This window comes from Micropterus dolomieu, linkage group LG23 (genome assembly GCF_021292245.1).
Source record: "Micropterus dolomieu isolate WLL.071019.BEF.003 ecotype Adirondacks linkage group LG23, ASM2129224v1, whole genome shotgun sequence".
NCBI lineage: Eukaryota > Metazoa > Chordata > Actinopteri > Centrarchiformes > Centrarchidae > Micropterus > Micropterus dolomieu.
The window spans coordinates 20,237,148-20,261,023 of record NC_060172.1 but is presented as its reverse complement, the minus strand read 5'-3'; the positions used below and the strand labels follow the sequence as shown (position 1 = coordinate 20,261,023).

General features: G+C 38.8%; 1 protein-coding gene across 2 annotated transcripts in view; it reads right to left on the bottom strand.

The window, feature by feature from the left end:
* Window positions 1-7,256, bottom strand: part of ufm1 (ubiquitin-fold modifier 1) — a 13,864-nt gene extending 6,608 nt beyond the window's left edge. Inside the window, exons 1-3 of one of the 2 annotated variants that reach the window (XM_046040938.1) lie at window positions 7,182-7,256; window positions 7,024-7,080; window positions 892-949 (exon numbers count right to left, since the gene is read on the bottom strand). In XM_046040938.1, coding sequence (XP_045896894.1) covers window positions 892-949; window positions 7,024-7,080; window positions 7,182-7,183 — 117 coding nt within the window. In that variant the 5' untranslated portion in view covers window positions 7,184-7,256. The remainder of the gene's footprint in view (window positions 1-891; window positions 950-7,023; window positions 7,081-7,181) is intronic. The other variant, XM_046040939.1, reaches the window with a different exon arrangement.
* Between the last annotated feature and the right edge of the window lie 16,620 nt (window positions 7,257-23,876).

Sequence of the window (23,876 nt, the reverse complement as noted above, 5' to 3'; positions counted from 1 at the left end):
GTGGCTGTTCTTGAATGGCCCAGCCAGATCCCTGACTTAAACCCAATTGAGCATCTCTGGAGAGACCTGAAAATGGCTGTCCACCAACGTTTACCATCCAACCTGACAGAACTGGAGAGGATCTGCAAGGAGGAATGGCAGAGGATACCCAAATCCAGATGTGAAAAACTTGTTGCATCTTTCCCAAAACGACTCATGGCTGTATTAGATCAAAAGGGTGCTTCTACTAAATACTGAGCAAAGGGTCTGAATACTTATGACCATGTGATATTTCAGTTTTTCTTTTTTAATAAATTTGCAAAAATTTCTACATTTCTGTTTTTTTTCTGTCAAGATGGGGTGCTGAGTGTACATTACTGAGAAATAAAATGAACTTTTTTGATTTTTGGAAAATGGCTGCAATGAAACAAAGAGTGAAAAATTTAAAGGGGTCTGAATACTTTCCGTACCCACTGTATATATATCACCATATTTAGAGGTTTCACACCAGTACATTTTAAAATTCTTTAAAATCTTGTTTTCCTAGCTCTTTTAAGTGACAAATGTTGAGTCTTGTTGTGAGGGTACTTCGTTGTTTGAAGACTGAAGTAAAAAAAAAATAAAAAATTGTGACCAAGATGTGTACTGAGCAGATGAAAAATAAACTTGTTTGTGTTCTCTGGGAGACAAACTGTGTAATGGTGACACTGTTTGTAAATCATGTTAAACATATTCACACATATTACATATATCCATATGCACCTACAGTACGTTACGGCTAAATTAGTGCAGTGCAGTCCCACGTGAATACGAAATCAAAGACTTGGACTATGGTTAACTTTTATACTAATGTCTGGTCTCACTCCCTGTTGGTGACTATATACATATTTGTAGCACAAACATTAAGCTTACCTCCTCAGCTGCAAACTTCAACACTGCTGTGAATGGGGTGCTCTCTGGTACACTTAGTCTGTAACAAAACAATGCATTAAACAATAATTAAGATAATTTTAAGATAAAAACCTCAAACTCCAGCCTTCACTTTTCCCCCATATTTTACTATTTATTTTTTAAAGCAGGATTGCCACATGAATAAAGGTGGCGTAAGCGATTATAGAGAAATCCAACAGCATGACAAATACCATAATATAGAGCTAACAACTACACATCATGTCTTGGCAAACTAGAAAGAAAGCTAAATGTCCGTGGGCAAGCCATGCCTGCTACGCTACCTGACAAACAAATCATGGCTGGAACGGCTGGAATAGTGTTATGTGGCAGGGTGTGGTCCACTTTGTTTGTTCCCCCAAAACAGAGCCAGGGCTGTGTACAGACACCGGATTTTATTTTAGTCCACACACAGACATACAGCTAACAGGCTGTGGCAAGATATTTGCTGAATTTAACAAAAAGACAAGTATTGGATTAGTATTGCATACCCCACCTTTAAATATCATCTCTCAACCTACTGATCGACAGGTAGCTGGGCTGCTTTAATTTTGTGGAACAAGTCCCTTCCACCTCATCAGCTCCAGATGTGCGATTCTGTAAATGACCATTCATTTTGACTTCCGCAGAAATGAGGAGAACAAAAGGAAAATTTCCTTAAAGGGCTCAATTGAGTGTAACATTACTTCTGTCAGAGTCATTTCTGTCAGAGGATAGAAGACCATTTATGGCATAAATATACACTTCCAGTTGGATCCTTCGCCAATGAATCCTGCAGTGCAGTTTTCAGCGGGAAGCGGAGAAATAAAATCACAAAGAGAGATGGAATTGTCAAGTAAGGTAACACGTAGATGAAGCTGAGGTGGTGGACACAGTCGGTACAGCAGCAGGTTGCAGAGAGGAGCAGAGCGTAAAGCTTCAGCATTATGGGTGGGAGTGAAAGCTTGTCAGATTATAAAGAACACCATACTATTTTAACAAGCATGGTAACTTGTTTTTCAGTGTGACTGGTGATTATAAAAATAATTGATGGTGTGCTCAAGTTCAGTATTCTGCCAGAATTAATCAGACCCCTCTTTTACTATCATTATTATTCCTCTATTCATGCTCACGCACAGCTGCAGCGACCTCATTAGAGAAGCGACTCAATGTCAACATTTTAAAGCAAGAATAGTCTGCATGGCCTCAGTTTTTTGCAGCTATTTATTTGAAGTTACACAAATCAAAATTAAACATCAAGGTCTGATGGGAAATTAGACGATAAGTTAGGCAGAAAAAAAAGGGCTGTGGAAAAAAAGCTCAAAACTTCACTTGACCTTTTGTGTTTAATTTTCATCACTCTTGTGAATGATCGATCACAGATGCGCTATTTCCTCTAACAATGTGGCTCATTCCAGCTCGGTATATAACATGCACAGGACAAAGCCAGAAGGAAAAGGGATCCAAAACATGTAACCTAAATCCAATAATAATTCAACAATATTAATAACAACAACAACAACAACTAGGTTTTTTTAGTGGGCATATCACAGTCATTCCTCATCACAGTTTGCTGTGTAAAATTATAATAACTTCATATTAAAAACTGCATCTTTAAAAACAGAGTTTACAAAATTCTTTGACAAAGCAAAAGCAGCATACTTATTTTCAACAGAAGGCCAAACAAAAGCAAAATCAATTAAATTAAGAAGAGACGCAAAAAGCAGGTCAATAAAAATGGGTTTTTAGAAGTGATTTAAAGAAGTCGTTGATTCTGCGAGCCTTATGTCCTCAGGCAAGATGTCCCAAAGCCAAGAGTCCCTGATGGCAAAAGCACGGTCAACTTTGGAATGGCCAGAAGGTCCCCACCTGAGGATTTAAGGCTGTGAACTGGCTCATATGGGGTCAACATATCTGCTATGTAGCTTGGGGCCAGACACAGACCTGCTTTAAAAGTGATCAGTAAAATCTTAAAATCAATTCTCAATCTAAGAGGGAGCCAATGGAGAGAAGCCAGGATTAGGGTGATGTGATGTCATCTGTTAAAACCAGTCAGAAGCCTAGCTGCTGCATTCTGAACTAGATGGGTGGCGAGAGAGTGACTTTAGGTTTATGCCATAAAGGAGGGAGTTACAGTATGCGGTATGTATTTGAGCTTTGAACAAACAATGTGAACATAATCATATGGTTCTAAAGTAGTATATGCATAATGACCCATTTCAAGGTTTCAATGAAAAAAAGGAAACCTTACAGAAATGTAAAACTGAAAGTCTGTTTCAGGATGTGCTGTGCTTATTTTTTGCAATTGTCAGTTGTTTTAAGGGAGTTTGGTGTGAAGCTATCTCCAATCTCCAGATCCTACACCTCTGCACAAGCTACTATTATTGCCCTGTGATGAACTAGTGACCTGTCCAGGATGTACCCCGCCTTTCGCCCAATTTCAGGTTGTATAGACTCCAGCCCCCCCACGACCCTATACGCAGGATAAGCAGTTGACGATGGATGGGTGGATGGATGGGGTGCAAGTCTCTTAAAAAGGTGTCATTATGCTCATTTTCAGGTTCAAAATCTCAGGTTTACGTGGTTCAACTTTCAAAAAACACCATATTTTTGTCATACTGCACATTGCTGTAGCTCCTCTTTTCACCCTGTGTGTTGAACGCTTCGTTTTAGCTATGGAGTGATACATGTTGCCTCTACATGATCTTTGTTTGGAGTTGCACATGTGCAGTTCCTAGTTAACACTACTAGACAATCAGAAGCAGAGAAGGGCGGGTTGTGAGAAGCCGGTAAACACGGCTTCGTTTCAGCTGTATATCCTCTTACCAGCTTAGCAACATGGACTGGAGCAAGAGTTTCAGACTGGTGAGTTATTAATCTGTAACAAATGTATCTTTCATCCGTGAAGTTTTAACTGACCTCTGTCTCTACATCACAGTAACAACTTTATGTCTATCAACTGCCTGAAGGGTAGCTAATGTTTGGAAGGGAGAGGAGAGGTGTGTGCTGCAGCTCAGTGTTTTTTTTGATGGCATGTCGGACTAGCCGCTTGGCGAGCGTTATATGACGCGCCTTTTTGCTTTCATCCCATTCATCGTCACAGGGATGAAAGGGAAACGGCTGGACTACAAACAAGCTGTTCTCAGGCAGTTCAGAGCAGAGTTTTCTGTGGGAGATGGGAACTCCCTTTAGGGTGGACTTTGGGCTTTATCACTTTGCAAACCTATTGCATACACACAAAAAGATATAAACCCAATAAAGGAGATGGAAAAAGGCAAAAAGCATTATATGACCTCTTTAATACTGCAAAGGTTAGCACTTCAGCACTCCATTTCCTAGAATAATATCCACACTGCTTTTACTAGCATTAAATTGTAGTGAATCAACTATTAAGCACTTTTTCTATGCACTTAGAAGTAAATTACTTAATCTGTGACAGGAACAGAACTAAAGCAATCAATATATAATTTTATTTTAAGGTAACTGGAAAAAATACCAATCAATTCAGAGTTTGACCATCATGATTTATGTGCTGTGTTTGACACTCAAATGAAGTTTTCAAATTCATCTGCTGAGCATGGAATAGTTTTACTGCCTTCACCTTAAATCTGAGTTTAAGACGTGTACGTACAAACACAATTTTGTGACATCACAACTAGTTTGGAAACCCATTATGATCCAGTGTAAAACGTACACAAGTCTGATGTGGAAACTTGAAGCGTCTACATACCCTAAGAATTGACATAACTGTCAAGTAGGAAACATCTGTACAGCAGTCCAACATTTTGTGTGTGTGTGGAAAAAAAACACTTCTTGATTATTTCTTAAAACAGGCCTGTGCTTGACTTTGACACAACACATCACACATGGATTAAGCTGTGCAAACAGTGGCAGGCTCACCTAGAAATTATGGGTCCTCTACACAGAGGATGACCCTCCATTAATCTTATTGCTGCCTGTGTTTTTAGCTCCAGTCTGATGGCGCCAAATGAATGTCGCAGCCATAACTTGTCACCTACACCAGAAATAATGTAGACTACTGCCCGCAGTCTGTCTAGAAGTGTAATTCTACAATGTCCACTGTACATTTAGCCATGCCTGCTCAGAGGAGACCTACCTATATTGATGCTGGTTTGTATTAGTTATTTTTATGGCTGTCACAAGACTCAAAGTTATCACCTAGGTAAATGCAGGGCTCTCAAGTGTCATGCATTCATCGTGAGACACACACATTTTAGCCAGTTCACACGCTCACATGCCACACCTTGTATTTCTCACGCTAAGTTAAGAGATAACGTCCTCTAAGTTGTCCCGCAATTAATGGACGATCATTTTGTGCCGAGTTCATAGCTTTCTGTGTAGCCTACTAAATGCCAGAGCCGGTAAGCCGATCAGAAATTAAAATGCGTTGTTCGCTAAGCCCCGCCCCCCTTAGTTACTGTTGCTAAGTCCAACAAACTGTTGGCGCTGCCACTGTCTATTACTGCACTCCCCAGAGAAATTTGTTGGAAAAAGCAATCTCACAAAGAAGCAGACGCTTTTGCAGTTGCATTATACATTTGAAGGTTGTATTCAGGCTGTCAAACTGACTCAAATTGACACAAATGGAAAACATGAAAGATAGAGAATAGAAGAAGTGAACCACCGCATCTCCAGACGATTGAGAGAAAGACAACGATATTAAGGATCAACACTGTTCCTGTAAAGCTGGGTAACTTAGGCCCCTATTCATTATTACAATCATTAAAAAGCAGATGAATAGTTAGCTAGTGTTAGCTAACTAACATTACATTAGGAACAACCCACAGCTGAAATTTTTCTGGATTTGTTTTAGGTTTTGGAAAGAGAATAAATCATACTTCTCCTATCAACCTCTCTGGGTCTATTACAAGAGCCCCAGGAACAGCGTTCGACCATATCTTGGAAAAATACAGCGAATAAAAGCTAGAAAACGACTCCTTTTACATTAGAGTCAATGAAGCACAGCCATGAAAATGTCGGACCTCAGTTAGAGCGAGTCCCATACTGCGCTGTGATTGGTCAGCTTTGTATTCGGGGCGTGGCTTAGCGAAGGGTCAACCACAAGCACGTTCATTGCTAGGCAACATGGATGCACATGCACACACGGAGAATACTCATACGTTGTAATACTTAAATACAGTACTACTTTGTTAGTGTCCACCACTGGGCTTAGCTTTGGCTATCTGAAACTAAGGAAAGGACTAGAGATGTTTTTCTATATTTTGGCTTTGGTCGGAAAGCTATCATCCATCATGATGGTGAAAATGGCTGGCCTTGAGCCACAGAGCTCCCTACCCCTGTCATCAATGTGCAACTAACAATTACAACACAAACACCATTCATAAGCTGAAATGTGTAACCTACTCACATACACAGCTTGGCATACATCAATAGGGCAAGTTCTGCCATCCAACTGTAGGCCTATGTGTACAACACTGCTGCTCAGTGGGCTCATTTGGGGCCAAATTTCTTTTTAGTTTGATACATTTGTATTTTTGAAATATAAGTATATATATGCATACATACATACGTACGTATATATATATATATATATATATATATATATATATATATATATATATATATATATATATATATATATATATATATATATAAGGCTGGAGAGGGGCCACTGCAGCAAATATTTGAGTGGCTCCTCCTCTAACACGAGTTATCACACTTTTTATAAAATTTGAGAGCACTGTTTTAAATGAGCACTATGACAATGTGATATAATTTCCATTGATAACACTCTGTAAGACCAGCCTGTCAGGTCCATTTCATTTATAATGTAACTCACAAAATATTGTAATGTTAGCCCTGTTATACATGTCTAAAACGGAAGTTTATCGTGACTAGCCGGTGTAGCTGTTCAGTGTCAACATGTGAATCACAGCTTTACACTAACAGATGTTCTCACTGACCACATTTTATGTAGTTAAATATCAGCACAACTTTGCACAATAGCATCAAATATAGAACAATACAGTAATGGTAAGATAAAATATTATATAAACGGTTAAAAAAACTGAAATGTTCTTGGATGTAACGTTAAAGCTGTGACTGCTGAGCTGTCAGTGTATCACCGGTACTCACACTTTGTATGGCAGCCGGGGATCCGACGTCAGGGTGATTTTAAACGTTACTTTAGACCTAATGAAGAGGATGAAATCAGCGTTACTGGCACCTTAATGCTGGCTAAGTAATGTGAATTTACCCAAGAACAAATTACACAAAAAAGGGCATAAACTCACATCTTTAGAGAGAGGCAACTCCGTTTGCGATCTGTTTATACACACCCGGAAGTCCGAAGGACCCGTACATACACGTCATCGGTTTAGCTCTGTTTTTGATATACGTCTAAGTATGTTTGTTGTTTTGCGGGGTATTTCGTTATTTTTTGAAATAGGTGAATTTTGCACTAAAAATAGGTGCTTTATGATAAAAACTGAAGGTATAATTTGTAGTGATTATCGACAGGCAGTCATACCGAACGACTAACGTTTGCCGTAAATGACAAAAAAGGTGCACACACTTATGAGGCGCGCTGACATTTTCTTGGACGCGGAGATGGATACATGGCACTGATCTTAGGTAAAGTTAAAACAACTTTTTTTATTTAATCCTAACGGAAAAGTTGATTGTATTATTTACTCTCACATTGTGTATTCATACAAACTGTATACTGTCAGGTTATTGACCTGTGTAAAAATCTGTTTGCAGAGATTGGAAATTTGCTGAATCCTCTCCTCTCAAAGTCTGATGTCAGTAAATAACAATAACTTTAAGTTAGTGCTAGCTTGCAGTGAGTCTCTCTTTTTGCCTGACCAATGTTACAATAAAATAGCCTGCAACTATTTATTACTTTACTAGCGGATTGGTTAAAGCAGTGTTTTTATTTAGTCAAGTCATAGTATAAGTAATATTTTACATTTGAAAATGATTAAAGGAAACCTGGGGGAGCCGGTTTAAATGGTCCTGATGCAGCTGATAACATTAATCTCTAGCAAGTATTGTTATCTATAGGGGCTATATTTGAGTTTGTCAGTAAAGTACATACTGGATTGTCAGCCAGTGCAAGCAAAGTTAATTCACATCCAGCCTCAGCCAGTACTATCACAGACCCAGTACAAACGTCCTTAGCTAGTCACACAGAACCAGATGAAGTACAGGCAGCCTCATCCAGTACGAGCACAGTCAGAGATGTATAGCCAGCATCAGATACAAGGAGCTCAGACCCAACTGGAACAGTTGCTGCTCAACCAAATGACCCAGCAGATTGGCCCCTAGTCTTAACAGACTTCATGAGGAGTGCACAGAGGTCTATTCAAACCAGCTCTGGATTTTTCTAGAACAGGTTTCCATTCAAACCTATTACAGAGACAGTTTCAAAGGAGGGAGGATCATACTGAGAGCCCTGCAGTGTCAGGTGAGACTGTGCAGCAATGGTGAATTGTTTACATGGCTCATGAGTCAGGTAGGAGGGCCCCATAGCAGAATTTTGCACAGGGCCACAGGGAGGTCATGACCGGCTCTGGAAATATGCAGTGTGAATGTGCCCTGCGTGTTTTGAGAGACTCTGGACAAAGTGTGTGCATGCATGGTGGCCTAATGAAACTGAACGTGAATACTAATTCAAAACGTTTACCAAGTGTTTATCATGTGCTGTAGACTAAATCAATCTGTGCTAGCAGCTGCACAACAATAATGTAACTTTGGGGGAAAAATATAGAAACATTCACAATGTTTAGGCTTCTGGGTTGTCAAGGTATACAAGATTTGCAACAATAGAGTTAAGACACTTCTATTATGAGTTCATACAGAAGTCAATGCAGCAGAACACAAACTTACATAAATACAACTGAAAAACTTGTCATGTTTATGTTTACGGACAGTATTTGAGCCTGGTTAATGCTGAACTAAAAGCAGTGGATGTGTCAAATTATGTAATAATGGCTGGATTGTCTGGCCACAACGGCAGCATTTCACGTCAAGCTGCTCGCTGTTCTCATCAATCCACAGAATACATGAACCAGGCCAAAGACCTGTCCAGTTTATTCCTGCCTTCAATAACTACATCTGAATAGTTTGTGATGGATGGACATTTGAACCTCTCCATCCATCACAAGGAATCAGTATTTAAGAAATATACATATGATATATTTTATTTATTGTTGAACCATTTGTTCTTAAGAGGGGATGATTAGAATCTTGCGCCAACTTAAGACCAAGCTAAAGACACAGCTAAATCAACAGAAACATCCCAGGACAACTCCCTGATGTGATTGGGCTACAAGAACCTAGCCAGAGACTTTAATTCACACTAAGAGAAAAACCGGACTGGTGTACGACATAACATGGCAATAACTTTGGGGAAAATCTGATCAGTTAAATGGTAAGGACCCTGGAGGCTGAATGAACACCAGAAACAAACAACATCAGCTGTCTGTGAAGAACAAAACAAGCCATAGCATCAACTGGCAGGAGGTCAAAGGTCATTAAATAGGAGTCAGTGGAGGACCAGAGAAGGATCAGGAAAGCTATTGTGACTGAAGTTCCACACGTATGTCACATGATGACAACTGAACCAACTCCATTCGCTGAAGAAGACTGTGAGAAAACCTCTGAAAGCTAGTAAGTGGACCATTTTGTTAATTTTGTTACATACATGAAATGAGCAAATTAAATATGACAAATCACACATGCCTATTTAGATGTATATTGCATGTCCATGTTTCAGAGATACTGCCCATGTGAGTTCACCTCTTGATGCTGTACCATCAATAGAGAGCAAGAGAGAGGAGAGAGAGACAGAGACAGACAGAGAGAGGGTGATGCATTGTAGGCAGTGGAATGACAACCAGCAAAGAGAATAGGAGCAGACTTATTACGATGACTCAGAGTTACAGTGCAGAAACTCAGACACACACCTCTGGAATATCAGTGGTGGGTCTTCCCCAGAAAAAAGTGCAAATGCAGAGGAACATGTGGTGAGGCTGGCAAAGGAACAAAGGAAGACAACTTTAATGGTAGATGGCTTGAAAATAGTGACTTAATTCAGCATATTCAGGGACACAGTATAATATTTTAAGTAAGTAGTCAGATTCACGTGTCTTCCCTGATCTTATTCTCCTTGATCATGAAGAGAATTACATAATCAGGGAGACATTCCATACAGAAACAGATTTTTAAGGACTGTCTGAATCCATCATTGCAGTAAATAAGGAATATTTGCTTTGAAGCAGAAAGACTGGATGAAAATATGACAGTTGTCTATCATCCTCTTGGAGTAGGCCTGAGTGCATTCAAAATGCAAAATACGATGACTGCATTCAGTGCATTGAGCAGCCTTCACTGAAAGAGCTTATTAACATACCAAAAGGTCCCATGTGCAGAGAGAGAAAAATGCCAATTACCTGCATAAATCTAACAATCAATGCTAAAACTGTTGCTTATGTATGTGAGCATGTGCACACATGCACAGACAAACAGATGTGCACATATTCTGTAGGTGTAGAGTGCATGAATAATATATGTGCTTGTGTGCATCCACCAGCCAACCTTACTGATCAAAAAGGTCACTGATAAATTCTCTGTATTATTTTTCTGTTAAACAACAGAAATATTGACATAATCACATACTCCCACCCTCAGCAAAGGGACATAGACATCACGGTGACCCAGTAAGAAAAAACCCAAGATAAGTAACAGTGTGTAAATGAAAGTCAGTGTCTACAGCTGCTGTTGGAGACTTACAAACACATTTCCTTCTCTATTTATATGTAGGACATTCTGTTGCTACAAATACTCTGCAACACCCCCTCAGTAATCCTTCTGAGTTCCAAGTTGTTTGATTTGTGTATGCTGCTTTTGATTCAGGGGTTGGATATTCCTATGTTTTGTACTTCTACTTACCACACACATTCAGCTAACATGCCCTATTTTTATTTACTTTTAAACCCAGTGCATTTGACCTGAGAGATATATCAGTGTCAAATCAAGGCTCAAGATATGATGTAGATATGTGAAAAGTCTTAAACTTTACGTTCATTCAATTCCTGACCTTTCCTCTCTCCGCATTGACTGCTGATATTGCCAGAAAATTAGAAGACGGCTTGCTTGATAAGCTGCATATTGCTGGCTCGAATTGGATGGTTGGTCGAATTGGTTTATAATAGACATTTGGTTCCTTGATTTTCCTTCAATTAAAATATAAGCCCAGCAAAGTGTGCTGCTCCAGACAGAGGGGTAGTTCATAATTAATGCCTTAAAGGAGACCTATTATATGGCATTTCCAGTCCTATATTGTTGTCCTGTGACTCCTTCATAGCAGCTTTGCATGATTCAATGTTCGAAAAAATAATTTTCTATCTTATACTGGCTATTCATGTAGGGCTTCATTTCAGCCTTTGTCTGAAACAAGCTGTAGATGCTCCTGTCTCTTTAATGACCCCCTCGCAAAGTCCACTGTCTTCTGATTGGCCAAGACCTGAGGCACGTGTAACAGGCTGTTGATGAGCGGTACAAGCAGACTGAGTGTAGCTGTACGGAGCAAATGACCATATATGGAATACTGGCACCGTCTAGCTCCGTGTGTCGTCAAACAGAGTCGCTGGTAGAAAAAGCTGGGATTTCTTTTAAATACGTTTACCTTATTATTTGAAACTTTGGCCATGTTTAATGTGAACATCCAACATTGTAACATTGTAGATAAGTCATAAAATACGGTGAAGCATTATAGGTCTCCTTTAATAAGGAGCACCCTGCTCTTCAAAATAGCACTGTCCTGGAGTTAAGACTGGATTTAAAGCCAGGGCTTAGCTTATCAAACAGTCCCTGCAACAGTAGAGAAAGGGGTCATCAGGAGGGTAATTTTGATTGAAAAATCAAGCCAGGAGATACTTGCAGATGTTTTGAAATTTCTTCAAGTATCATTCACCAAGTTGTTTCACCAAATGTTTATGGGTGGTCACTATCTACATTGGCAGTGGTTTGAGATTTTTATATTTAAAAACTAAACAGTTAGCGATGAATGAAATAGATCATATAGCCCTTTTCAGACGGTCCCTAACCCTGTCTACAGTGACAGGCACGTTGGACAGACATTCAGCTCTTAGCTCTGCAAACTGCATTGTCATCTTTGGTGATTTTGAGATGATCAAAGCTGTGAAACATCTGCCTAAATTAGCTGTCCAACATATCGCAAAACTGGGAGAAATTGAAGCTTTGACTTTGAGCTGCTGATGGAAACAGCAGTGAAACTAACTTCACTTGTAGGGCTGTACAATAAAACAATAACAATAATTATTGCAATATAATTTTTTTCAATAACAATATAACAAATGTTCAATAAATATTCACTAAATGTTTGACTTTATTCAATGGAATTACACACAAATTAGGACTTATTTTTTTTATTAAGATGTTTATTTGTGGGGGAAAAGGGACCGAAAAAAGCTTTTACTTAATTTGACTCGTGCATATTTGACAAAGATTTTATCATAATTATGTGCTAACTCAGATTTGTTAAGTGATCCACTGTTTAAATTATGGTCAACACTACATGCTAGAGTTTAAAACACAATTAACCATCAGGTTTCTTCAACTTCCCCTCAGGAGTAAAAATCAGCCTTTAAACTCAAAAGAAATAACGATTTGATACTTATCGTGATAATTATCGATATCGAAAGATATGAAAATCTTTATCGTGATAACATTTTTGGCCATATCGTCCAGCCTAATTCACTTGGTTTCCATACATGCCTCTTTTCTATTTGACGAGTCGAGGCGGAGCTGACGCCGCAGCTGCACTTGTCGCCATCTTCCACGTGTTAGATCTCCAGTACCTTCTGTACCTAGCGTGAGTATCGACATGTTTTCAGAATTTTGGTATCAACTTGGTACCGAAGTATCTGTTCTTGTGCCATCCCTACTAAAGTAGCAACACATTTTTGCTCAATTTATTGGTCTTCTGTCTTTATTTTGTGATGGGCTAGTGTTTGGAATAATTATAGTTTTGTTATGTACTGTATATCTTATATAACTCTCATGCATTTGAGACTTTTGGCTTATTTTGTTAAAAACATGTTTGTTTCAAGGTATGGTATCCAAATTGTATCACTGTATCATTTTACTGATGATTGGGCATAGAACATATTCAAACAGTGCTCATCGATACTAAACTGGGAAACATTTTTGGTAGGGGTGGCCTTTCATTTATTATAAAACATGATGATGAATAATCATGACTTTGCAAAGTGACCTCAGGAGACAAAAGCCCCTGCATGTGTCACTCTTCTAATGTTTACTTAGTTTGCATAATCCCCAGCATACTGAGTTATAATTAAATTTCAGCTGAGGAATAACTCTGCTGTGTCAACATGGAGAGGGCATGATAAGCAAAGCACCAATGCAGCTTTTCCAAAATATGTCCAAATGTTACTCGGGGTGGGGGGGGGGGGGGGCATTGCACAGAGAAACAGTTAAAGGGCATTTTGGTTACAGTGAATAACCCCCACACTGCTCCACAGTCTCTTACTGATATTAATATTACTGATAGATCTATTTAACCTTCCTGTCATTAATGCATTCCCCAGATGCTCATCAGGAGACTAGTCATTTTACTGGTGGTACACTGAGCCAAACAAAATAAATCACAGATGCAAGATATATATATACTCTATATATATATATATATATATATATATAGAGTGAGAGAGAGAGAGATATGATGCATGACAGAATAATTTAGTAGGCGGATGCACCATCGGTTTAGGAAATGAAGAGCAACTGGTGATGTTTTTATTCATTTATACTGCAAACACCATTTGACATTAGTAATGTATTGCATTTCACTTAATGGCTGCCAATTCTTCTACTCATTTACAATCGGCAGTCAACAGCATATCATTTCTACCAACAGACTGGTGCTCAGGTAGCAGGCGAGAAAAGTGGTTGTCAATGTGATGTCAAGACAGAAACACATTGAAGGGGCAAGAGCCAAAAGTGGCAGGCAGGCAGGCATTTTAATTGCTTCATTCAGAATGGATCGGATGTTGCTAGAAGGGCTCCCGACCAGTGTGGAAAAGATGCATTAAGAGCCAAAAGAAATGAGAGGATTGATGGAGAACAATGTGAAGCTTATGAAGCGTAAACTAGGAGAGGAGACAGAAAAGAGATGAAAACAGAAGGCACCGCAGTCAGGCATCAAGCAGGGTTGTGGAAATGTGGAAAGGTGTGATGTATGTGTGTGGTCCTGGTGACAAATCAAAACGCGAGACAGCTTTTATTTCAGCTTTATTGCAGCGTGATTTTACAAAAAACGGTGTTAAAATCACAAGCTACTGTATGTAATAAATATATATATATATATATTTAATAAACACGTAAAAAATACAAGGGTTTGTGTATTATGGCTTACATCAATTTCATAGCAAGTAATATTTTGAATGTTTAATGTGATAGATTAGTACCACACAGTACTCTTTCCATGTGAGATTTCCTATCATAGAAACATTTTGTATGTTTGTGTAACTTGTCTTATATGATTAACCATATAAGACAAGTTACACAAACATTGTGAGTTTGCATGCAAAGTTGGACATTTACAAAATATGATTATTTTATTTGTTTCTTTTCCACTTGCTTTACCCCACACCATCTCTCCCACTTTGGTCATGTGTCTTTTTAAAAAATGTCCACACTCATGCGCAGCCATAGCTTTCCAGATTTAGCACCACTCTCCTTTCCAGCCCCATCCAGTCCATCTTCACACTTCTGCATTCAATTTGTTATTTAGTCATTCTGTCATCATTGTCCTTCCTCAAAGATTGGAATCAAATGTGCTGCTGACAGTAAAAGCAGCCTCCCATCGTAGTCGAAACATAATAGCATTAGGGTGTCTTTACTTCTTGCTTCCTCCTCCTCAAATTCTCCAAAGGTCAACCAAAAGCACCAACAATTGCACAATCAATACAAATAAGATATTATATGGGGCACATAGCTCTCAGAGGTTTAGAGAGGCCGTAACTGTAAACTCCTCCAGTACTAGACATTTGTGCAGCTGCTTACCTCCCAGTGTTATTCCTCAAAATATGTGTATAGATACCATATATTTGTGTGTGTGTTAGCTTGAGCAGTGCATCTACTTGTGCCACTGCTGACTGCACTACAGATGCTAAGGCCTAAGGCATTAATTAGAGCTTCTGTGATTACCAGTCAGTCCCATTCTTCTGCCGTCACTCGGGGTGGGGGGAGAGGGTCGGCCGTTGCTAAGACAGCATTTACATGTTTAATTTATCCTCTTCTCTAGCGTAAGCTTTGCTTTACTAATCGTCACTCCTAATGCCTCAACCCAACAGCCAATCAGAGGCAGCGTAGGGCGGGTCTACTACACTGCAGAGTCTGACAGCTTAACACATTAGGAAGGTGAAAGACTGCTGAACGAACTGTCTGTCGGAAAGCAAGCCTGATGTAAGACAGAAGTAAGCTAGCTTACACTAATAACTGTCCTGTCAGATACAGTAACGTTGCCAGTTTTATAACTTAGCTTGCTGTTATTAACCAATAATGTTAGCCAAGCTAATTGTTCAGAACAGTGGCAGCAACCTGGATGTAATGTAGGCTAACATCCACAAGATAAAACGTGTCGGCATCTGTGTTGTTTACACTGGGGGAGCTATAGGGACATGTCCCCACCACTTTTTGAAAGTGTACATAGCGATTATTTTTCAAGTCGATTAATCTAACGATTATTTTTTCGATTAGTCAATCAATCTAATGACTAATTTTGTGTATTCTAAAGAAACAAAAAGGTTACCTATTGCTCATTTATCCAATAATTATCAAAAACATGTCTAATCAGTAAATCAATATTTTATTCAATCATCCTGATAAAGCACATTAGAATAATGACAATATTCTAACATATCTTAAAATGAATCCAATTTCCACGTCACTGATGTGTTGTGATAATAATAATAATAGACATTAATTAGGCTGCTTTACTTAAAACTTTAAATGTTTCTGACATGGATTTATTTCAACATTGAGTAATGCAGTATGTATTTCTGCATCAGTTTGGGCAAAGAAAACAAAGAAAACTGAAACGATTACAGACTACAAACAGTCACCGATTGTCTGTTATGTTAGTTTCAGCTGTTCTGTGTTCACGCTCATACGTGGCCATTAAATGAACAGAAAATATGAAACGGTGAACGTTAGATGACACACGGTGTAACGTTACGTTAGCATGACAGCAGCGGGGCAGACATTACTTTGAACATGAAGGCGATGAAGAAATACTTGTTAACTGACTTGTTAACTAACTTGAAAATACATTTTAACTGACTACGTGTCCTCGTGCTGATAATGTGCCGTGCTTGTGTGGAGACAAACTAAACACGATTTGCAGTGCTGCCGTCTACACAAAGTGCTTTGGGATACTTTTGCTTCACGTGTTTATGCTGCTTCACGTATTCGTGGACAGCAGTTGTGCTGCACTGAAGCTATCTCCAGTTCCCAGAGCTCACGGAATCAGCACGTGGCTGAGTGTCTGTCTAAAATACTCCCAAACTTTAGACAGTCGAAGGCGCGAACTTGTACCTGGAGCTTGTCCGGGGGAAATCCCTGCTAACACCGGATGCAGCAACACTTCAACGAACGTAACGTGAGTCGTATTTTCATAATCGATTATGTTGACGAATTGCCCCAGCCCTATTAAAAATGCTTTGAAAAATAGCTAGTAACATGAAATCGTAAAGAACAAATGAAAGTGCTTTGAGAAAGGTTTATTTGCACTTATTTTTTATTTGTTTTAAGTAAGAATGAACAAGCTACTGATAATAAAATGACCCCGAAACGTGCAGCACCAGTCAGTAACTTTAACAACTTCTTGTAAAAGATTCTTTTAGTTTTCTGTTCTCTCCCTGTGAACATGACAAAAGAGGAGGGTCCTGCCCGCATGTCTGCTAATTCAGCAGGGAAGATATTACATGAGAAAAGTTGATCTACAGGAGAAAAATATGTGAAAGCAACACAGAATGACTGAGAGCTGCACTGCATTAGATTCTGTAATACCTGAATTTTGTGTTTCCCTTTACATAAATAAAAACATTTCCATCATAAATTGATGTAGGAAAGGCAGAATAGGAAAGTGTTTAATGCTCAAAATTTTGGGGGGGGAGGGCCCCCAGATCCCTCAACTCATATATTTCGGCTTTGATGTTTTCTATTAAATACTGTTAAATTATCGTCACATCTCGTTCTCGTGACACCTGTATGGTGCATCGCCATACCCTCGTGAGCTATGTATCTTCACACACCTAATCTGAGCCCTTATGTCCCCACTACTTTTCAACATATCATTCTCTCTCATATCTACACAACATGTAAGCTTAAAAAAAAGACCCCTCTTACTCTGTTTCTGGGTGTTTCTCTGCTTGTGTATCCTTCTCACCTTTTTTAACCCTTAACAGATTGCATGCCTGAAATTTAGTTGAGGAAAATCAGCGTTTCTGCCAGAAATCACTGTACCACAGTCAGTCTGGGATGTGCATAATTGGCATTTCTAGCAAGGTAAGTAGGTATTTTGAAGCTGAAGCTGTAGCACTTCCAGTTCATTCACTGAGTTTTGAAAGCCGTCCATAAGCCCAAGGGTTGCAGAATTTCACCTACGCAGACGATCATTCAATTTATGTTAAATTAAAAAAAATCAATAGACCTTTGCACCATCAATGTTTTTATCCTTACCTAACTCTTTGGAACAGATGAATGTGAGTGTAGCTAGCCTCTGTGAAATCAATACTAACCTGCTTAGTGGGTATCATTTGTTATGCTGCAGGGAGCCTTTTAAGTTTTTTGTTTAAGACAGCACTGTTTAATCAGTGAAAACTAAGTTCTGCATGGTTACTGGCCACAGTCATAAATGTAACTAAACCTGCCAAATTTTCTCAGCAAAATAACTTTTAATTGCGTGACTAACTTTGGAAGTAAAAGAAAAGGGCGGTTTCCTCTGCAGGATATTTAAAAGTAAATCTTATCTTACCATAATAAATCTTCCCTCTTCCAGCTTACCAGGACATTTCTGTCATCCACACAATGATTTCATTGAAGCATATGCTTGATGAATTGAGCAATGCTGCATTGCTGTGGAAAAGTCTGTAGGTTTTGAGTGAAAGCTTATGTCTGGCTACAAAAGGCTGGCTGTCACAAGAAAACAAACAAACCAAAACATATCAGTTTGGATTATTATTCTGAAGTAGGAAAGAAATAGGATTTACATACCTAAAACCTTGTGGCCATTTAAATTCTTTGGTGTTGTGCATATTTGGTTTGGTCACTTCAAGAATACAGATTGATGAAATTATAGCCCTTAATGCTTATTATTATGCAAGCTTATCTAGAGTCACCCATGAAGGGTTGATAACTGTTAGATCAGAGTGGATGAAGTCTTTGGGTTGAATAATGTAGGTTTGTAAAGAGAAGGATAAAACAACAACTATGTCCTCAACCATTTGCTCTGAAGAAAATACATACAGAAATGTGTTTGTGGTTTGTGTTCTTAGTCCAGTTTTGTGGTGATGGACTGGTGACTACATCTTATGGCTAAGTAGCTGTGTTTAGCTCTAATCCGTCTGGCACTGATACCTCTTCATCCTCTGCCATACATAAAGACTAGCCAGTCAATGCAGATGGCCAGTGTCCTGTCTCTCACACTCCAAATGTCTTACATCCACACACACATCCATGTAGGCACATGCTTTTCTGCTACTCATTAGCTTGAGAAATAATTTCCATGTTGCTGTCATGCCCATAATTAATTTCATGGATGTCATCTTGTTCAGTTGACCGCCTGTTGCTCCTGGCTGTTACACGGCCATGCAGTTTGAATGCATATTGAATGCTGAATGTAAATGTTGACTTTGGTTTCAGCACCAATGCAACCAAGTCCGTTTTTTGTAACCGATAGATAAAGTTAATATGGTTCTTGGTAGGACATTTATTCATTCTATCAAACCATAAAGCTCTTAGGTTATTATGCTATGTTTTTCTGTCCATTTTTAGTTATGCTCTCTGGGTAACTGTGCCATGCCTTTGGAATATGTACAATGGAGAGACATCATGTTAAAGAAATCAGATTTCCTGTACATGAACTTAAGTTACGTCAGCGCGTGATCATGGCAAGCACAGAACATGGTATATGTGTGTTGGCTTTCATTGATGGGATCTAGCCAATCCGAATGTAGTTAAAATATAAAAGAGGATGCGACATCCTCTGACTTGTATGTTTCTACATAATATTTTAATCCTAAAAGCAGTGTTTTCTTGTAGGCTTGCAGACAATTTCCACAAACCTAATTCACCAAACCAAGTACCTGACAGATTTTCCAGGTGAGGAAAGCTCAAATTTAAGCCCTGTCAGATATAGTGTGATGCTGGAGATAGATGTAGCCCAGGGAGGGGGAAACTCATCTTTATGCCAACAGGCTTCCAGGTTATTTGCTTCATTGTAAATTCAACATTGTGAATGACACTTCAAGTGTTGCTATGATGGATTTTGATTTAACAGATAAAATTAGGAACATATGAAAGCAGAGCTGCTCTGTTCCAACACAGAGGATGAAACAGAGATGAAAGACAGGGCAAGCATGCAGCACAATAGTACAAAGTGAACACAAACATTGTGGTGCAAATTGTTACTAAAAATAAATAGCACATATTGCCTAACGCTCATGAAACTATAAACCATCGCTGTACCTCACTCACAAAAAAAAAATGCCTTATCGGACCACAAAATTTAAAACATTTTACATTTATAGCAGATAGCTGATGCACTTATCCAGAGATATCTTGAGTGCACCTGCAGTAGCAGTTATGTAGAGGGTTTAAATTCCATCACCAACATGTGCAAGGCTCACAATGATAGGCTGACAAATTTTCCGTGTTCATGGCTTGGTTGACTTGAAAGTTAAAAAAAATGACCTACAAATATAGTATAAGGTTATAAGGTGCAATTGAAAATAGAACAGGACAGAGCAATTAATAATAAGTTATACAATGAGATGTACAATGGCTGAGCGAACAAATCAGAAACTTATTTATTAGCAATCAGCTGTTGACTTGTTAACTACGTGTGTGTTACAACTTAGGTGCCTGATTTGTTCCTTACTTGTTATATGAAAACTATTAAGGAGTTTGGGTCTCTTATTGTAAGATTAGTGCGAGGATTCAATTTTCAGAGGGAGTAGAGAAGAGGGATTTTGGGAGATGTAGATTTGACTCAGTCGATGTTGCATAAAAAGGAGTTTTTCTGTTTACAACGGAAGATAAAACTCTGTCCTGTTGCAAAGTTACTGTCCTGACAGTAATATGCATTTAATATATACAGCAATATGGCAGGAGCAAAGCACTAATGTTATAGCCTTTGCCATCCTTGGAGCAGAGATTGCAAGTTACATAATGTAGTAGATCCCTGCTTTAATTACTCCAGTATTTCTCCATGCAATCTCAAGGGGATGAGATGTATGAATATTTTTAATGAGGAAACATGACTCTATATTAGCACTTTCCCCTATTTTAAGTGAATTTCTAAAGATAACAGTTTGGTAAATTACAGCTTATTTTCATTGTACTCACAAAACACATAAAAACTTGCTGAAGAAGGGTTCCACTTGAAATGTAGCTTGTTCTGCAAAACATACCCATTACTGATCCTCCAAGCCACAGTTCCTTCTTATTTAAACAGTCATGCTTGTCTGTATAGTTGCCAATAAGGAAACAGCTTTAACATCAATCAGTTTTCATGCTTTTGTTGCTTTTGCTACTTGTTATGGTGTGTCCCCTGAGTGTTTACCTAGGTGTGATCTAATGCAGGAAAAGATGAGTAAGATACATAACCATGTTAATAAGACAGAGAGAGAGAGATGGTAAGATAATGAAAAACAGTTAAGGCTGTGAAGCTGGTGGAGATCAGCCTGCTGTTTTCGGCACCAGGGTGTCAGCACAGAGTGTACCCAGGGCCTCCTTTAGCAATCAGAGGCTTAATGGATGACTGGCCTGGGAAACTGCAGGGGCTTTACTGAAGTGATGGAGGTATGACTCAGGATGTGCCTGTTTCACACTCAATGGTACACACTCATGCAGACATACACACAGAGGGGTTGTAGGATTTCAAACACTTTTGGTCCCCAGAAGAAAATGTGATCTTTCAGAGACAATAGGGCATTAGTTTTGCACAGCACATGGTGGACGGCAGCATTTTGCAAAGCACAGCTGCTCATCGAGACTTGTGTTACCAACAGTAGTCAAAGCCTGTGCCATTCTCATGGCTTTAACATGTAACGCCTGTCTAGCCTGATACTATTCAAAACTTACCAGCAAACAAATTCTTCCCGTTTTGCTTAGTGAAATGCAGGTAGGCTGTGCTAAACTTGTTAAATCAATATTGGATTAGATTATTAACTTTATCACGCAGTAAAGACAATAGGCGTTTTATTCTCAATGGGAAACTGTGGTGATCTAATTTTAGCTGTAAGGTCTGGAACAATGAGTCACAACAATGTGTTCGTAGAGATTAAAGAGCCATCTGTGTGCTTCTGTTACTGCTATTTGGTCACATTATTTATATACAGTAGTTATAAGTTTACGATGGTTAGACTAAGTGGCTGTTGACTCATGCACCTGTCTATCAAGCTACCTCCCTGTCAATCTTTTGATCCTGAATTTGTCTTCAGCTGCATAGTCAGCACAGTGGTGGTGGATGATGCTTGAGGCCACTGCTTGTTTTTCTAACCAACTTCGACAATCTCATTGTCATTGTTTCAGTCAAGTGTTTTTGATACTGTTGATTTTAATACTAATACCACTATTCTGCATTTTCCCACAATGCCTTTAACATATTTCTGTCTCAACATTCAACATTTTACAGTAGGTTTTGGTTATTTGACAAGCCTCATGCAGTTTCTGTGACAACTTACAAAAGCTTACGAGATTCCCAATGCCCTAAGGCCTGCCTGCTTTTGTCAGCCATAATTTTTTCATCGTCACAGTGCCTGAATTCAGTGTTTGTCCCCTTTCCAATACACAAATGCTCTCATGGTGCAAACATAATGGGCACTCTGATATCATGTGCTTGTATATGTTGTGTGCCCTGTGGGAAACTAATAACCATTTGAGAGAAACAGATCACTCACAGATCAGGGAGTGTGTGTATGTGTGTGCTTGCATGTGTCTGTGTGTGTGCATAGGGGTTGGAGTAGATGTTAATGGATATTGCAGTATATAGTGTATATATAGAGAGGCAGTATAGATTCTGAACAAAGCTCATTTACCATCTTAAATCCCTTTTATGGACGGGCCTTCATGACACTCCATCTCCACAAAGTAATAAGTCATCATACAACCAATATGCATCGTTACACTATAGAGAGGTCAGACCTGGTCGATACCACAATATCTGCCTTATCTAACACACCTGAGCATCCATTCTACTGAGTCCTGTATACTGTATGTGGTTGGAAGCAGAGCAGATGGAGGGGGATGACACAATTAAGACAGCTTAGAGATTAGAAACCAGCCAACTATTGACAATATCCGTAGCACACCTGGTAACCATGGAGACAAGTTTGGGCTCATTGTCTGAGGATGAATAATGTTTCCTTGTATTCAGTGACCACCCCAGGAGATGAAAGAGAATAGGATAGGAAGGGAGACAACTGAAAAATAGTTCTGCAAACTCATCACAATTAGTTCGGCAGATAAGTTGTCTGGAAATGTCTGATAGAATGGATACCATTTGAGAATTTGCCCACATAAAGGAGAAACACCTGTAGTGGAGCACACTCTCACTATTCTGAACCTCAGTGGAATAGAGATCATGCACAAGTATTTAATCTTTTATTGAGTGGGTAACATCAAATAGTATCTAGACATGTGTCATAGAAAAAGTCCCCCGAACTACTATATCCCAAATGAAACATGATTTTTGTGACATAATTTGTTTTATTGTGGAAGGAATAATGTGCAATTAAAGAACTCTCTAGAAAATGTTAATGTGAATTTTGTAAAAAGGTCTGCTAGTTTTCATCATGTTTCCATGTGGGCAGCATCATCCAGCTGCATGCATGGACATGTTTAACTGCCAGGCCACACCGCCTACCTGGCTACCACTGCTGCGGCTTGCATGCGTTTGGACAGGGTTGCCTTTGATAAAGGCCATCAGTAATACAATGTTTCATTTAATTTCATTATAAATTAAAGTTTTATTTAGTTCAGACAGGAAAAGGTTATGAAGTGTGTAAATATATAATATACAGCAAATCCTGTGTCTGTGACATATTCTACAGACATTGCAACTGTAGTGAAACGTTTAATCTTGCTGATGATGTCAATATGACTATAAGCAAATCAACACGCTGAATCTTGGTTAATATTTATACTTTTTAACTTCTTAACTTCTCAGTTTTAGTGTAATGAATGGTTTTCATTTGGCTGCTACTTAGGTTAAATAAAATGATAAATGATAGATGATTTAGCCGACACTAATAAAACAAACACCAAAATTTAACAGGAACTTATTATGCTGAAAATTGATGCAAAGCTACACACCTACATGTTTCTAACCTCAACCTTATTCTTAGTCTTATAAATATATACATTTTCTGTTCTGATCTGAAAAAGTCTGGGCAAATTACTATTTTGTATTTTAATATGAACTGTATCAAAGTAAAAATTACTGCAGTGCAACAGATTCAGTTAGAACAGTTCAATACAGCTTCTCACATGAAGAAAATGATATAGATTTGTGCAGAGGAAGCGTTTGTGTATGTATACCACTTTGACCACATTTGATTATGGGGGTGGAGACAATGCATGTTGCTGATCTGATCCAAGAAGATATGTATGAAACCACCGACTGCTGGTTGAAGGTGTTTACAATAAAAGTATATGGA